At 43.2% G+C, this 17,394-nt stretch overlaps 1 protein-coding gene across 6 annotated transcripts in view; it reads right to left on the bottom strand.

The window, feature by feature from the left end:
* The window catches only part of TSPAN4 (tetraspanin 4), a 348,147-nt gene that overhangs the window by 179,333 nt on the left and 151,420 nt on the right, over positions 1-17,394 (bottom strand). For 4 of the 6 annotated variants that reach the window (XM_085062795.1, XM_085062793.1, XM_085062791.1 and 1 more), the window contains one exon: positions 5,743-5,822. In XM_085062795.1, coding sequence (XP_084918921.1) covers positions 5,743-5,805 — 63 coding nt within the window. In that variant the 5' untranslated portion in view covers positions 5,806-5,822. Of the gene's footprint in view, positions 1-5,742; positions 6,682-17,394 lie in introns of those variants that run through there. The other 2 variants (XM_085062790.1, XM_085062789.1) reach the window with 2 other exon arrangements.

The following is a 17,394-nucleotide window of genomic DNA, read 5'->3' as shown; positions in this document are numbered from 1 at the left end:
TCCCACTGTTAGCCTAATCTGACAGATAGGCATTCTTCTAAATTCATTAACTTCCTAGAAGTTTTCAGAAGGTATGCATTTAGATAGCAAATGTAGCCCTTAGCAACACCTTCACTGGGAGATATGACTCCAGCATGATCCTCAGTCCCTATCAGACACCAGGATCCACAAAGCAAAGGGACTGCATGAATGGTGCCACTATGGAAAAAGCTCTAATTGGTGCTCATACAAATCAGACATCACCTCTCTCTCACACTTGAGATCAGCCCTCAATAGCTCTGCTTCTCACGGAAATGCCATTTTTTGAAGTCTGTAATTCCCACATCCAATGACTCTCCTTTCTTTAAAGGCAATGCTCCTCAAAAATACATCCTCAGAGAACCCTCAGAAAGATAAGATGTCAATCAGACTGAGCAGTTTCTGGAAGGGGTAAGTAGGAAAGAAGAACCAGAAACTCTGACGCAGCTAGAGAAAATTACATTCTAGGGTAAACTTCCCATGCTTTAATTGCACAGAAGCAAAGTCTGGTTTGTTGAATAATCAAGCTTTTGTTTGTCACTAACCAGCTCTTATACATTTGAAAACACACAGCCTGTCTTATTTCTAATCAAACTTTCTCGGAGCAGTACCCAGCTGGTGGAGATGTGACTGAGGTGTGCAGAAGAGCACCCAGCAGCTGCAGCTGGTAAGCTCAGCTCCACGGGATAAGCAGCAGCACTTGCCCATCAGAGGGGAACATGTGCCCATAATGATGATGAAATGGGGGGCTTGCTTTCAAAATGGCTTGCTGCTCTACTGATAATTTTTTTCCACTAACTTAAGACTGCAGCCAAGTCCAACCACAGAATGATTGCTGTCCTCAGCCACTAACAATCTGTAGAGCTTCTAGCTGCTTTAACCATCAATCTCATTCAGCTGACTGATGGAGGATGCAGATGAAGGACAAGGAATCCACTTCAACAAAATCAGCTGCTTCTCTTACAGAATTCTCCACCTTCCAGCTAACAGCTCTTCTCAAGCTAATAACGTCAGATGGTTTCCCAACAAGGTACAGTGAAATGAAGAGACACCCCTCTGTCTCTACCCTCTGGCCAAATTTGGCCAGGATCACCCAAACACAATCCAGTGCCCCATGGTGCATTTTCAGAGCAAGCTGTTCCTTTCTCCAGCTGTCCTGCACAGTCAGTCTTCCATATACTATAAACATTTGCACAGTTCTTACAAGAGAACCTGTGCTGCTGGAGTGCAAGGAAGTAAAATTATGCCAGTAATGAGGAATTTCTCATTTTCATTACTTCCTCTCCTTCTAATTAAATATGAGTAATGTTGGCAGTATCACCAATGCACCAGGCCAGCAGTACTCATTAGTGCAGAGCTTCCCAAACTGTGGTCCACAAACCATCAGCAGCAACAAAGAGGAAGAAACCCAGAGCTGGACCCTAGAATCAGATTACACAGGCACAGGCTCTTGGGGCTTTTTCCACACAAATCCTAGTGCATTCACTAGTGCTACCTGCCACTTCCTTGGGTCTACGTTTCCATACATTTCAGATCTGCACTTTGTGTCTCACAAGCCAAGATAAAGCATTCCCAAGACTGTGTCAGTTGGGAATATAATATGGACCAAATGGCAAAAGAAAGCAAAGTGCCTTGCCTCCTCTCCTCATCCAGGAAGGTGGAAAGCAGAGCTCCAGCCGCTGATTTAAGCCACAGTGTGTCCAGCAGATGGCAACTCCCAAGTTTTCAAGAGAGAAGAGACTATTCCCCTGGGTCTTTGGGAGCCTAGTCAATGAAATGAGAGCTTTCACGAAACTTTTTGAGGGCTTTGACTGTTTTGTAGTGCATACAAATGTACTACATTTAAACAATGGAAAGGAGACACATGCATAGAAACAACTAATGGTAAGTTTGATAAATTATAAACTTCTTTGCCTCCTTTCTTTTTGTTGCCATCTCCTCTCTGTAACTAGATTTTTAACAACAGCATTTTGCTGTTGAATTTCTTGACTGGTTAAAGCATTACCTGAAGAGTCAGCTATAGCTATTCAGTTATTTGAAGGGCAAATTGTTACCTCACTAGGTAGTTTTCCCTACCACAGGACCTAAGGAAAGCACAAGCAAGTACAGTTAGTACATTTCCTTTTTTCAGTCTTGGAGGTTTGGGAGCTAGAAGTTGAAGCAAGCGGGGATGCTGCATAAGTCAAAGGGATTAAAGGAATGACGTTTTTCTTTCTACAGCACTCTGTCAGACTTTAGGATATATCCCACCTTTCGTAACAAAAAAAAAAAAAAATCCAGGAGACTAAAAAGGAGAAGGCACTAGAGCCTTGTACTAAAAGCACAGAAAGAAAAAAGTTCATTTTTTTGACTGTAAAGAAACACAAGATGTCTGGAGGAGAGCATGTGGAAAACAAATGTTCTTCCCTGGGTATGTCCTAGTGAAATGCAAGTATTTCATTATGAAATAAAAATATTCTGCTCTGAGATCATCTGAGGTGATCTTCAGTCTCAAGGGTTCAGCAATTCAACAAATGAAAATCGAAGTCCATAAAAATGAATGAAGCCAGGCAAGTACTCTGTATCAGGTGACAAAAGTTATTTTGAGCTTACAAACCTGTGAGTGCAGTGATGCAATGATGGCTCCTCTGCATCTGGCAATATTCCAGGAAATGGCCTCTGAAAGGCAACTCCCATTAGAGAAGTTGTGCTGCTCTCTAATACTGTTTTGCCCACGTTTCAGGGCCTTAATACCCCAGAGTAGTTGCAAATGCACCAACAGCAATTTGCGCAGGACTCATCATGTATGGTGCAGGGAAAATGAGCTATTCTAGGAGTATCTAGTTATTTTCTCTACATGAATAGCTGGTAGTCTGCTGTACCAGTGGACTGACTCAGCATCAACACTGAGAAGGCACTTCAGCCTCTGACACTTGTAAAGGAGCTTTGTGTTCCCTTTAACCATCAGAAAGGGGAGGAGAAATTTCCTCTGTTTTCACAGTTATATGACAGCTTTTAAAAATTTTACAGCATGAGCACTGCACCTAATCCAACAAAGCCTGCCAGGAGCATTTAAAATCAAGGTCTCAGGGAATTTGCTTCCTATAAATTCACTAGTATTATAAGAAAAAGATCTTTTCCTCAGAAATGCAGCACCAATCCCACTGGAGTTGCACAGGGCTGAGGACTGTTTTCTGCCACACTGTGGGAACGTACTGGGAAATAGGCTGTAGGGATGCACAAAATGTACTGGAGTTAATGAATAGGAACAGGAAGAAGATGATGACAAGATGATTTCTGACAGAAATCAAAGCATTTTCTCAAAACAGAATCCAAAGCAGGAAAAAGCTACAATAGGCATTTAATTCATTTAATGCAATGACTGCTCTCAATGCATGAAAAAAATCCTCTTCCTACTTAAACTATTGTCAGTTACTAACCAACTACCTAGAGAAGGGTGGAGAGGAAAGGTGGAGCCAGAAAAACTTCTCTGAGCATCTGTGTAATGAGAAATCCTATCTTCTTCCAGAGATACTTTTCCTTTAATTTCACGAAGTAAAACATGACAGGTAACTGACAAGATGAAAAATAAAACAAAAGCATCATCAACCTGTAATAATTCTAACATTTTTGATCACTAGAAATGGAAATTTTTTCTGCTTTCACTAAGGAGAGGCTAGCCAGTAAAAATCATCTCTTTTTACTTTCCTCACTGTGAGAAGGTGAAGAGCTGCATCTATTATAACTACATGCTGTGCAAACCTCATTTGGACACGATCATCATCCATCACTCCTGCTGTGCAGGTAGCATGTGAAAGGGAAACAAAACAGAGATCGTGCTGCAGTATTTGACACCACCCACTCCCCTGCTCGTGTGCTTTAGCTCACTAAGAGCCCAGTTGCTGCACAGGTATTCTCTTTTTGGGAACCCCATCTTTTCTCTCCCTCCAAGCATATCTTGGAGCAGTTTTGATGGTTTCAGGGAAGAGACAAAAACCTTTTCTTCTCTCCCAAAGCATTAAGGCTTTCCTACTGAAAAGCATGGCAAGGATATATTACTATCTGCAATCTTGCCTTTGTAAATACACATACATTACTTGCAGCAGTACCCCTTTTTATCACGTGGATGTTTCAGTGGAAGATGAACATTGCAAGAGGAATCAGAATACCTGTATCCTTTGAGGCAGTGCTGTGCACAGTCCTGAAAAGAGCTATTAATGCCAGCATCCTATTGCTTTTTTTTAGAACAAGCTTCAACTAACTATCAGTTAGTGTTATCTATAATCTCAACCAGGGACAGTCAGTAGAGGCACAAGACTTGAAAAAGCAAGGAAGACAGTGTTTGTCTTTTTCAGAAAAGTCTGGAGTAAGCTGCAATAAATATTAGATGATTTTTAGAGAAGCAGAAGCAACCAGAGCCAACCTTCAAAGACAGAATGCAGTCTTAACAACACTCTTTCTACCCAGCTTACCTAGGATGCAAAGAGAGAACCATCCTTGTGTTTCACAGCTCTGGTTAGAGCTGTGCCAGTTCAGGGGACTTCCACTGGCTGTCACATCCTGACTTTTGGAATTACTCAGGTCAGCAGAAGTTGCCTGCACTTTGTTTTTTCTGATGCACTGCAGCATGCCTGGCTTTGAACAGCTGTACAGCAGCGCACACTAGAGAACAGCTCTCTCCATCTCACAGCCCTCCGTACACCTCCAACAACTCACGAGAGCACAAACAAGCAGCAACACGGACACAGCAACATCCAACTGCAAACACACACCTCCTGCTTAAGTGCCAGGACAGCAGGGGTGTCACTTCACAATGCTCCTTATTTCCCTCAGCATGTTAATAAGCCACTCGGGAAGAACAAGCCATTTAAAGGCACCTCCTGAGGATCTTGCAACAGACCTTCCCACATATGATTCTGGACAAGAAACACTGAATTAGAAATCCTGTCCTGCCCTAGCAAACATGCTACTTCCTTTTTTACAGGACAAACAGCATTTGTGACCTGGATTCCCCCCCACTGCACATCTCTAGTTTCCAGCTACAGCCTACACTCCATTACGTGGGAGTGAAGTGCCCAACCACCCTTGTTGTTGACAGCCACCTCATTTATTAAAGAGATGATGACACACGCATGCCTTGTAGTGACTTGATAAGCTCCTGCCACAGAGCAGCAGTCCCAGAAGCACAGAGGAGTGCTCTGGTCTCTCTCCACCCCTCAGAGCCACGTCTTCAACAGGGAATGGCAATGCCAGGACCCACCACTGATTGTAACAGAGAATGATTACCTAGAGATTCCTGATACAGGCTTTAATGTTGTGATGTACCCAGTGTGCCTTCTGCAGTGGAGCAATGGGTAAAAGCACGTGCTCAGCCTCACAACCATGAACGGCCTCAGTGATTTCTATGTACAACTTTTGAGGCAAACACACATATGAATGAAAGATCATGGCATGAATAAGAGTATACAGCTCTCACTGAAACAAAGTGATGAAGGCATTCATGCAACTGACCTCTATAAACACACTCTTTTGTCTTGTATCACAGTTTTGAAACACAGCTGCCAGGAAACAAGAGGATGAAGAAAACCTCCATAGGTTATCTACACAAATTAATGAGGCCACAGAAACAGTAGCCTAGGCACCACTTTGTTCAGCTCCTAAGTTTAAAAGCACCAACAAGTTCATCTTCCATCTTAGTAAGCAGACACAAACACAACCGTCTCACAGTTCCAAACATGTACTCACCCAGAAGAGAAGGTTGAAAACAAACATTAGGTACTTGATACACTGCAGGCAGTTGTGAGCCATGCTGCACCTCTTCAGTTCTAGGAGAAAAATAAATGAGAGATCCAGGTAAAAGACAACGTACTTGTTTCCCTTGGGGGTCGTGTACTTAGCCTTGGTGGCCTTCGGGCCTGGGTTGGTGTGGAATCCAAAAAAAGAGTTGCTGGCATTCCCAAACTGGCCACCATACATGCTGCTGTAGCGACGGAAGGCGCCATTTGGGAAACTGTAATCCTTGCTGTCCAGGGAAGGGCTCCTGTGATAGGTCGACTCATCAGTGCTGGACCTGCGCATGGTGGCTTCAGCTGTCCCGCTCCTGCTGCTCTGACAGCCGGTGGGCGAAAGGTTGGTGATCTTCCTTCCTCCTCCTCCTCCTCGCTAGGAATCCCCTATTGCTTTGCACCAGCTGTTCTTTTGTCTGCCATCCTGCCAAGAGTTACGCGTGCTGAGCGGCAGCAAAGTTGGTGAACTGAAATCTGCTTAGCCAGGAGTTAGGGAGCAGCGTGCTTCCACATGAGAAAGACTTCTGCACAAGTAAACATTCCCGTCACTGTCACGATCGTCCCTCCCGGCCCACCCCGCTACCAGGGAAGGAAAAATCAGACAGAGGTATACTGTACCCAGACCAAAGAATTTTAAAAAAAGGAACCGTGACCTCGCTCGGCTTGCAAATGCCATATAAAACCCCGGCTCCACATGCCACACACAGACAAGAGAGTGCCGCTGCTCGAGATCCGCGGCAGGAGCAGGAATTATCCGAAAGGCGAGCAGCTGCCGTGGCCCTTTCCTCCTGGCCACCTAGCCGTGCCCCGAGCGGCCGGGCTCACTTGGTGCATCCCCGCATCCCGTTCCCGCGGCGGGCGCCTGTGGCACGCCAGCCCCGCCGCTCCATTCCCGGCGCGGCCGCTCCTCCTCCGAGCGCCGCGCCAATGGCGCTGTCCGCACCCGCCCCGGCCCGGCCCCGGCCCGGCCCCTGCCCACAGCCGCGCCCTCACAGCCTCCCCGAGCGCCGGGATGCGCCGGGATGCGCCCACACACCCACCCGGGGCCGCGGGTCCCCCCACCCCGAAACTCTGAGCACGGGGAAACCGCGCGGAGCCCGAACCTGGGTGCGGGTGGCTTTTGAGGGGCTGCCCGAATACACAGGCGGCGCTGCCGAAAGGAACGGGAGTAAGTAAGCGCTGGGAAGGTTTCGTTCGCAAAAGCGCCGGGGATGCTGCGGGGGGAGCGGGGTCAGGCCAGGCCGTGCTCCCCTTGCCGGAAGGCTCGTTTGTTCCGCTGCAGATCCATCACCGGGACGCTCCTAATTCGCTCAGTCCCACGGAATCATCACTCAGCACAACGTACAGCCCGCTCATTTGTCCCCCTGTCAGAAGGCACTGATCGGCATCAAGCTCTGCACGCTGGGGAGCACTTCCCTAAAATTTGACAGCTCCCACAGGCAGTAAAAAGTTGAAAATGTGCCATACGCAAGTTTTTCAGGAAGGAAAAATCTTACTGAAACTGTGGCAATCACAGTATTAACACTCAGGAAAGCAAGACTCATTTACCATCTTTGCCCAAATTCCCTGAGCTCACTAATCTCCGTATGTACCACCTCCTTATCTGTCTGCCTCCTCTCTGCCTTTCTACTCCTCTGTCTGCCCTTTGATTTTGACTGTAACCTGCTGGAGCCAAGTCAAAAAATGGCTGGCTAACATATTTTTAAGGCTTGCCCAGCAGAGAATTTATCAAGATGAAAACAGGTTTCTTTCATGAAGCATCTTGCCAGTTTTAGCATAAATCAAGAGACACGGGCACCGATTAACTAAACAAATCAGTAGAAGTAAAATGAGCTAGTTTTGCACATAGCCTGAGCAGTTTGCCCCTGCAAACCACCGTCCTAATTCTGTTAATTTACAGACTGCAAACCTAGAGTTTCATTATTTCTCCTCATTTCCTCCACAAACTACAAACTACAAATACACTGACCATACCTGGTGCAAGCTTTAGAGAGAAAGAACCTGAGCACACAAAACACAAGGGTAATAACTCCTGCACCATCTGTTTCAGTAACTTTGATGACTGACAACTTTTCCACTTTCTGATTTCTCTACCTCTAAAATCAGAGGCACTTCATAGCCATGATGAAGGTCAGTTTTCTACTCTTCTTCCCACCCTTTCCTGCATAAGAACTGTGCCCTTAAAGGAGTCTTCCTTCCCAAGCACATTAAGATGATCCTGTGGAAGCAGATCAGTTCTCGGTCTGAGTTCCCAATATAGCATGAATTTTTCCTGTGGTACCAAACAGTTCTGCCTCCAAGCTTTCTCCTCACCTGTATTACAACTAGACCAGCTTGGAGGTAGGAACCCAAAGATGATTCAAGTATTTTCTACATCCTCTGCCAGTATACAAAAATGCCTGTGCACAGAGCTTCATATTAAATGGTGAAAGAAAAATTGGCTATAGCTCAGTATACAAATTATGCTGAAACCGTGGCAAGTCAGATAACTGTTATTTAACAAGGGTGCCCATGGCATTGCATTTAACAGAGGAGAATTTGGCATATTTACCATCAACTAGACAACTGAAGCCCCAAAGGAAGCTCATTGCTATCTGGATAAGAAAAGGGTTAGAAATCACTTGCTTTCACCTTTCCTGAAGGCAAGAAATCATCAGTTCTTAAGAGAATTAAGTCCTTAATATGGGCAGAATAATTTATAAAGCCAAGATCTGAGGTAGAAGGGAGAGTTTCTAAATGTTTCTTTTAAATAAAAGGTAATAAACATCAACACACAGTGGATGTATTTCAGACAGATGCTGAAAATGCTTGAGGAAGGCTGAGGTCCTGCATGACCTTACAATGAAGGGTACTTTTTCTCCAACCTCTTCTCCCCATTATCCCATAGCACACCTCATGGAAACGACAACTTTTCAAAAGCACTTTAGTTTAAAATGTAGTTCTCAAGTCATTGCTGTTCTCTCTCATGACAGTACCCACAGCTAATTAGAAACAGAGTCATTTGGGATACAGACATTACGATCATTCTTTTATTAAATATTCCACACTAGGAAACCCAATCAGAATCACTAGCCTAAAGGGGAAATCCTTGAGATAGTAATGTTGCACCAACAGGCTAACTGTAGCTTGGATGACATGCTTGCATGATAGAATAATATCCTGCATGGGTACTGGGGGAAAGCAACTAAAAGAGAAGGGCTGGTGTACTCTACACTTGCCCATCCCTGGTGTAAAATGGATGGAAGGGGCATGCCAGGACCCATATTGACATTTAAACTGTTTAACAATAAAGTAATACATGAACCAAGACGAATAAACCTTGGCAGCATTACATCACTGGGCCATTGTGCATAGAGGGTGACTCAAAGGGCAGGTGAATTAGAGCTTTCAAAAAACTTTTTGTTAATGACTGAGCCTAAAATCGCAGCCTGGACCTAGTGACCTCTGTTCACCTTTGCTTAACACCTATTTTTTTCTCTCCCCAGCTGCATCTCTATATTCCCATCCTGTGGCCAATTCATATCGATTCCTTGACACAAGAAAGCAAGCACTGTGCAGTCTCGCCAGCAGAGGTTCAATTTGTATTGATTCCGGTGGCACACTACCATTTAGGTTATAACAACTCTGTCCCTGCCACTTTGAGTGGAGGGCTGGTAACCCTTCAATGTCTCCAGCCAAAACCCTGGCCCTGAAAGAGAAGAGGCAGCACTCTCACTCTAATGACATCAGGTGAGCTCCAGGCAATAAACTGTAAAAGGTTTGCGCATCAGGGGCAGAGCTCTTAACTGTGTTATCCCTCACACCCTTTCTCTTGAGCAGCCCCAGCAGAGGCTTCAGCTTTCACCTGAAGATATAGCTACTTTTTCAACCCATACTTCCCATGTCACCCTAAGCTGCAGCCACCACAGACCCCACACCATGCTCCCAGCTCCCTTAGCTGACTCTACTCCCCGTTTCCCCAGTTGTTCTGGTTGTTGCTGCTGCTGCCAGCCCCTGCTCCACCAGCTCCACTGGTCATGGCAACACTATTTAAAAGGGTCATGGGTACCTAGGCCAGTCAGGACAGGGTACATGCAATACCCCTACAACAGATACACGTGAGATACATGAGCAGCAGTCCCGAGCCCCAGCTGGGGTCCAGCTGGGCAGTACAGCTGAACACTGACTCCCAGGACATAGAAATTGCTGCTGCTAAGGCTGGAGTGGGCTTTATGTGTGCTCTGAGCTTGAGTGATTGTTAGTATGTCAAAACTTTCTACCACAGATTCCAAGAGAACCTGCCTGTCCCCACAGTTTTGGTGAGAGCTGCTTTCTGGCCCAGTTCAGTTCCTCTTTTGGTGCACCATGTTTTTCTCGACCCAGCTGCTTCCTTGTCTGTTCCACATTCAGGCCTTCCCTTCCTTATGCCTCACTGTGAGTGATGCCTTTGGAACCAAAAGAATCATCAACTGAAGCCAACAGTATTTCAATGTCATGTTGGATCAGGTCATCCTTTTGTTTCGAATTATTTTGAATACCACTTTCTCTTCCTTCTCCATGATTTAACGCTCATGGCCACAAGACATCAGTTCCTCCAGCTCACACAAAATGTAGCCACTAATTCACCTCCTCATTAATTTAGTCTCATAAATCCTTTAACGGTTACACTGGTATTCCCCTACTAATGCCACTTGTCACTGTCTGCAAAATGCTGCGTACTTGCTCCATCCTCCTAATGAAACAACCAACTTTGCATTAACCACAGTAGACTTTGTTAAGAAGTGATCTGTGAAATAAAATAAATTGTAAAGAATCCTGCTAGAAGCTATTATGGAAATAGACTAAATAAAACAGGGTATGTATGTGATAACTGCTCCTGTTCTGCAACAGAGGGGTGTGCAAAGGCATGCATGTGGCAGGTGACAGTCATTCCCAGTAGTTTTCGTGAACAAAATTACTAAGATCAAACATTACTACAAGAGTGGAATATTTTTGTGAGTTATTACTTTGCTTCACACAACAGAATCGAAATCAGCTAAGGGTGATCAATTGATGAATACATTCCAAATGCTCAACTTTTTAGTTTCATGTATGTACAGAGATCACCACTTAAAAGCATTAATCAAATCTGTTTGGCCCTGCCTGTCCTTTTCTTCAGCAGCATGCCTGGAGAGAAATCCCTTGTTTCCTCACCCAGTGCACTCTTTGCAGCTGCTGTTTGGTTATGTTTGATTCAGTGATGTGGGTTTTGTAAAAACTGTATCTCTTCCAAAAGACTAAGAGAAGCATTATCTCTTCTGACTGGAGGGTGAACCAAAGTTCAGGGCCAGGCTGGCTGTCTCAGCTAGCAGGGAAAAAAGCCTTGTGATGGAGTATTTGATTTGTTTGCCTTTGTATATTCATTTTGCATGAATATAAATGACTAAAAGAACAAAGCAAACAGAGGGAGAATATGATTTTTAACCTGACAGCATCATGCTGCCACAGGTCTTCAGTCTCTGCTCAGACCTGGTCAGGACTGTTTTGTGTCTTCATCAGTGACATAAGGGGATGCAGCACACCCTCACCAAGCTTGCAGATGCCACCAAGTGGCACTGGTGCAGTTAACACACCTGAGGGATGGGATGCCATCCATAGGGATCTGGACAAGCTCGGGAAGTGGGTCCATGGAAATCTCATGAGGTTCAACAAGGCCAAGTGCAAGGTGCTGCAACTGGAGTGGGGCAACCTCCAGTATCAGCACAGGCTGGGGGATGAAGAGATTGAGAGTAGCCCTGCCCAGATCAACTTGGGGGTAACAGGCCAGCAAGGCCAGCAGGCTGAGGGAGGTGATTCTGCCCCTCTGCTCTGATGAGAGCCCCTGTGAAATTGTATATCCAGCTCTGGAGTCCTCGTTTCAAGGAAGACAATGGACCTGTTGGGAGTGGGTCTGGAGAAGGGCCACAAAAGCAATCAGAGGGCTGAAATACCTTCCCTATCGGGAAAGAGTTTGGGTTGTTCAGTCTGGAGAAGAAAAGGCTCCTCATTCAGCCTTTCAGTACCTAAACGGGGCTTAAAGAAAGATGGGGATAGAGTTTTTAACAGGACCTGTAGCAACAGAATAAGGGGTAATGTTTTTAAACTAAAAAAGGGTAGAGTCAGACTACATATAAGGAAGAAATTTTTTACAATGAAGTGATGAAATACTGAAGGAACTTGCCCCATCCCTGGAAACATTCAAGGTCAATTCAAGTAGCAATCAACCATGTTTCCTCCCTAAATCCTGCTCTCTCCTAAAAATTCACATGGTGCAATGAGCCTGCACATGTTGCCAAAGATGTTAAGAGAGGTGCACAGGGTCAGGAGGGGAGCCATAAAGGCAGTTCCTGAACCAAAAGCCAGACATGCTAAAGCAGCCCCCTAAGAAACAGGTAAATCAAGCAGTATCAGTCCTACTCTGGGTTGCAAGTCCTCCAGCTCAAAGAGAATCACCATGGGGCTGTAAGCTGAAGATATCTCTAGAATACTTTATTTTAGAAAGAAATAGAAATCTTTTTTTAATAAGTGAAGCAGAAGATAGGATGCTTCACTGAAACCTCAAACTTACCACATACCTAAGACCCCAGACTTTCCCTTTTATTTCCAGGGCCCTTGCTCAACCACTAGCAATTTCAGTATCTGTAAAAGGTCATAGTTGCTGGAAAGAGGTTGAGCCCTGGATTGCATGGGCAGAAGAAGACAGACATTCTAGAAATTTCCTCAGCTAATACAAAAATCTGTTGGTATTCACAGTTGTACCTACAACTACTTGAAAGATTTACTGATGCCTCCAACAAAACTTTGAAAACATATTCCAGTCAGAAGCAATTCCACTCATATAGCAGACTTCAGGGTTGGTTGGTTTGTCGTTTGTTTGGTTTTTTTCATTTTCTTTCCTTTTTTTTCCTTATAAATAAGGAAATTTGCATTAAAAAATCTTCAGTACCTAACAGTTCATCTCCTTCTGCTCACATGTCACCTGAAGTCATGGTCTTTGGTTTATGGCATAATTAGTTGCTATGGAAATAACATAATCATAAACACAGAGAAAATATTGTAGGCATGATGTGCAATGCTCTTTACTTAAGCCTGTCCACAAGTAACTTTGCAGAAACCTCATTCTTTTTTACATGCATTCATCTGCATAACTGCTGCCATCACCTCTGCCTGTGCATTCAGACACACTGCTATTCCTGCATGCATGACTCACACTAGGGGCATTTCCTTCACCCATACTGGAGCATCTGTGTGTTCAAACAGTGCTGAGAGTGTACATGCATGCAGAATAGCTGCTGCCAAGTCAGACTAAACAAACAAAATCTCTTAAAAAATTACCTGGGATTGGCCCCCAAAACCCTGTGCACCACAGAGCTCCCTTGCTATTTGCACTTCTGTTATCCTGTTCTTTGCTAATGCTTTCTTTTGTCCAATAGTAAAAATTTTAGAGTGAGGAGATTTCTTGCTTCTCCAGCAAATTCTGCATATTTGAGCCCTGCACAGAGAGGATTATTGCTGCAGGTGAAAGACAAACAGTGCCAGTCTGTGAGCTCCTGAAGATGCAGAAGCCCCATTTCCTTACTAATGTCCTCAGTAATAAAGAATGAAAGAACAGAAATAAAGAACCCATCTGACATCCTGTACAAGAAGAGTTGTAGTCCAAATAAAACTTTTGTCAAGACCTATCTTTGCGGTGTCAGCAGGTCTCAGCAGCACAGATGCAATTTATGAGCCAGTTTTCTTAAAATCAGGTTACTTTCTTCAACCTGAGAGATCAGCTGACATTCATAGAAATACCTCTTCAAACACACATGTGGTACTCAGGATCTTTCTGTCAAGTATAATCAGACATAAAAGTCTTTAAACTGCACAGTTCTGATGCAAAGAGAAAGTTCTTCTGAAAGCAGAAGCAGACAAAACAAAACAATGACTTAGAAAAATTCGAGGATTCAATTACGTTCACTAACTAGTGTCCGCATTTTAACATCTTTATGGAGTTTTTCCTCAGAGATTCAAAATGGATTCTCCACCTGTCTTTCATCCTTAAAAACAGGATTAAGGTTTTGCACGCATATAAGCATGAAGCAAAGTTCACACAACCGTATTTCAGTTCCATTTCCAAAGCAATGAAGGCCCAGAAGCACTCACTGACCTCACAGGCACCCGAGCAAGCGCTCAGCACATTTGAGAATCAGGTCACAGAGAGCCCATTTCAACTGTGTACTCAACCACAGCATTCACTGCTTTGAGAAATTCATGTACTAAAACAGTAAGCACACACTTAAATGCTTTCACGAGTGGGATTGTATATAAGCATGAGAAAGGCAGTGTTTAAAAGGCTTCAGATCAAGCTGGACTCTGCACAGAGCTGCTCTAGCAGAAGGAATTCCTCCCTGAGCACACACCTTTGAGGCTACTGCTCCACAGATCTGCTGGCTGGGAGGTGCCTTCAGCCAAAAGAACAAGGTTTGAAACGGAGTGAGGAGCTCTCCTACCAACAACTCAGCAGATGTGAGGCAAGCATGCCAAGACCCCAGGGCCAGCCAGAGAAGTGATCTCTGCTGCTGCATTGCTGGGCCTGCATCCTTCTCTTCATAGCCAGAAGTCCTCAATTTGCTCACAGCTCCGTTAGGCTGCCCTTCCAAAATCCTAGCTTAAACATAAATGCTCTTATTTTTCAAACAAGGGACTGAAAATAACCTCTCTAAGGGAGCAATAGACGTACTTCTTTTCATCTTGAAAGATAATTTCTTGGAATAAGCAAAAGGGCATTGTTTTTTATAATATAGAAGTTCTGTCTCACCAACTCAATGCGTTTCTTGCAATGCAAGGTGTGTTAAAGAGAGCTTAAAATGAAAACAAAGATAAAAGAGCCTACAACAAATTAAAAGAGTATTTGAAATGGAATAATAAACAAAACCACTAGCTGATAATTAAATATAGATATTAAAATGCAATGGACTTGTACAAAGAAAATGCAAGTGGCCATGTATCATATTACACATTAAACCATCAGCTATTGTTTCTTAATATTGTATGAAATCACAGAAGTTTTATCATTCTACATATTAAAAGTAAACAGCAGTGGATCTCTTATCCTTGACATCTCTGTAACCATTCAAGCAAAAAGAAAGAAGCTTCTGCTATTAAAAAATTTTTAAAATTTAAAATTCTTGGTAGAAGCACAAGCTTTGGCTTTCTGACTTGCTATTCTGAGCATTCATAACTGTGAACAGTCAAAAATAACTTAAGGACTGCTACCAACAGACATACATTTAAATACATATTTGAACAGATAACATATACAGCTAAGCAATTTAAAACAATAGCCTAGGATTTACACTCCTAATAGACATATTAGTGAGTACAATAGTGATAATGCTTGAAATAAAAATGTTCTTTTGGAATAAGAAATATCACTTATACTGGAAACCACATATCTATATGTATTTGTTCACATTGCGACAATCCAGGTCTTAATATTTCACTGTCAAAATCTGTAAGAAGACTCAAGTTCCTAAAGGCACATCTACGCACAAAGATGGAACACCTGTATTTTAAGGCAGCACAGGTGTGATATCCTTTTTGGAAAACATGCCTAAATTCAGTTACCAAAACATAATACAGAAGTTCTAGTTCAGCAAATTCAAGATCTCTAAAAAAAATGAGAAACTCATCCCTATTTATTAAGGTGCTTAATGCTATTTAATTTTGATCATGGAGACTTTGTTTGCACAGAAATAAGGATATAGGTTAGAGCTTTAATGATAAAGAATGCAAGATAATCAGTGCCTGAATTAAGATGCTCTTTACAAAGTTACTGCCGAAGTATCTGTTTAAAGTCATCACCTATTTTGCACACTGGCTAAGGTTCTGGACTTAATCAACACCAAATTTGTGCCTAAATTGCACCCGAGCATTTGTGCTCAGTGTTTCCTATTGGTCTGTAGTAGTGTCTCAGACATTCCCACTCTGTAAGAAACACTTGTCACAGAACCTTTGCAAAATTTAATGCTGCTAAATCTAAGCTCTAGCATACACTAAACTGCTAAAAATGCAAGGTGAACCTCTTCTGCAGTCTGACCTCCAAGCAGTTTGTTTGCTGTGTTATATTTATGAGGATGCTTATGAAGGCAGATTTATACAGTAAAAAATTATTTCTGCATCAAATCACCAAGAAGCCATCTGAAAAGGAGTGTTTCCACAGAAAAAGGGTATCTGTTCCATGACGGTTCTCAGAAATGACAGGGAATGCACAAAGAAAAACCAGGCCTCCTGATTTCTGCATTCTGCATTTCTGCCTTTAAACAGGATTTCTTATTTGATAGGGAAAGAAGATCTCCTTAGACATATATTTATTTTACACTTATTTCCATGTATCTAAAGACCATATTAAGTTTCTGAATAGCTCTGGTATTGCTAATGAAATTTATCTCAGATAACACATGATTATGAGCCCATAAAACTTTAATTAAGATGCTTTATAGCCTTTTATAAGTGTCACCCAAATCTATGCTGTAGGGTAAACTGTACTTTTAATTTCTATTTGTGATGTTTACACAGTGCAAAGAGATTCACTGCAGTAAAAGCTAGTTATTATTTCTTAGAAGGCTACAGAAATTCCTTGGTCAAAGTCCATCTGGATGAAGCAAACAACTAATTTTTGTTTATTTCCATTTTGGCTTGGTATTCCTGTGTGGTCAGTCACTACAAAAAAATTAATTTCTATAGTATTCAACCATTATAAAGCTAAAGCCATACTTCTGAATCAAGCCAAGGAACAGGATGCTTAATGTAGTTGCAAGAGCAATATCTGAAAATATGAAGAAGGTAGTTACACTGACTGCCTGGCTCAAACAGTATGTTGTGTTTGAGGACTGATCCAAAATACACTGAAATCATCACAAGCTGCTCTTCCAATCTCAACACCTCAAAAGTCTGATTGCTTTAGCCCAGACAAATCTTGGTGGAAGCTTCTACCCTACTGATGCCTGGATATTGCAGTGAGCAGGACTGCTATGAGTGGTCATACTCAGATGAGGTGGCATTCAATTTTTTTATGCAAGATAGAGGCAGGAGAATTGAATCCAGGACTTCCTTTACTACTGTGGAATGGGATTTCTTTATTGATCTGTTTAAGACAGGGTAGGTGTAATAAGTATGACAAGAAAGATATAACAGGGCATTAAAGCTCCAAAAACTGGGAGGAAAGAAGGGCTGACATCCCCACCAGAGCCTGAGAGGGCTCCCTGCTGGCCTGCCAGCTCTGTGGGGCAGACAAGCAGTCCCAAAGGCATTCTGGATACCTTTTCCTTCAGACAAGTCTTAGACCCTGCCCTACAGTGAAACATGTAGCACCTTTCTAGTCCAACAAAACAACCACGGGAAGAATTTAAACAGAAACACATCCCTTACCGACAATTTTTTTTAAATGCAACCCAAAAAGAAACCAAGTCAGCTCCTCAATAAGCAATTGAAACTAGAAAAGCATCCCTTTGAAATGGGTAAGATTCACAGTGCTCCATCAGGCAGTCTGATGGCAGCTTTGGTCCTACAAGCCCAAGCATAATCCTGGCCTGGCCTTAGCTGTTGCTCCAACAGCAAACTCTGCTAGAAA

The sequence above is a fragment of the Lichenostomus cassidix genome, chromosome 5 (genome assembly GCF_008360975.1).
Source record: "Lichenostomus cassidix isolate B80296 chromosome 5, HeHo_3.0, whole genome shotgun sequence".
NCBI classification, from domain to species: Eukaryota; Metazoa; Chordata; class Aves; order Passeriformes; family Meliphagidae; genus Lichenostomus; species Lichenostomus cassidix.
Note: the sequence above shows the minus strand (reverse complement) of the source record. Positions and strands in the feature narration are given on the sequence as shown.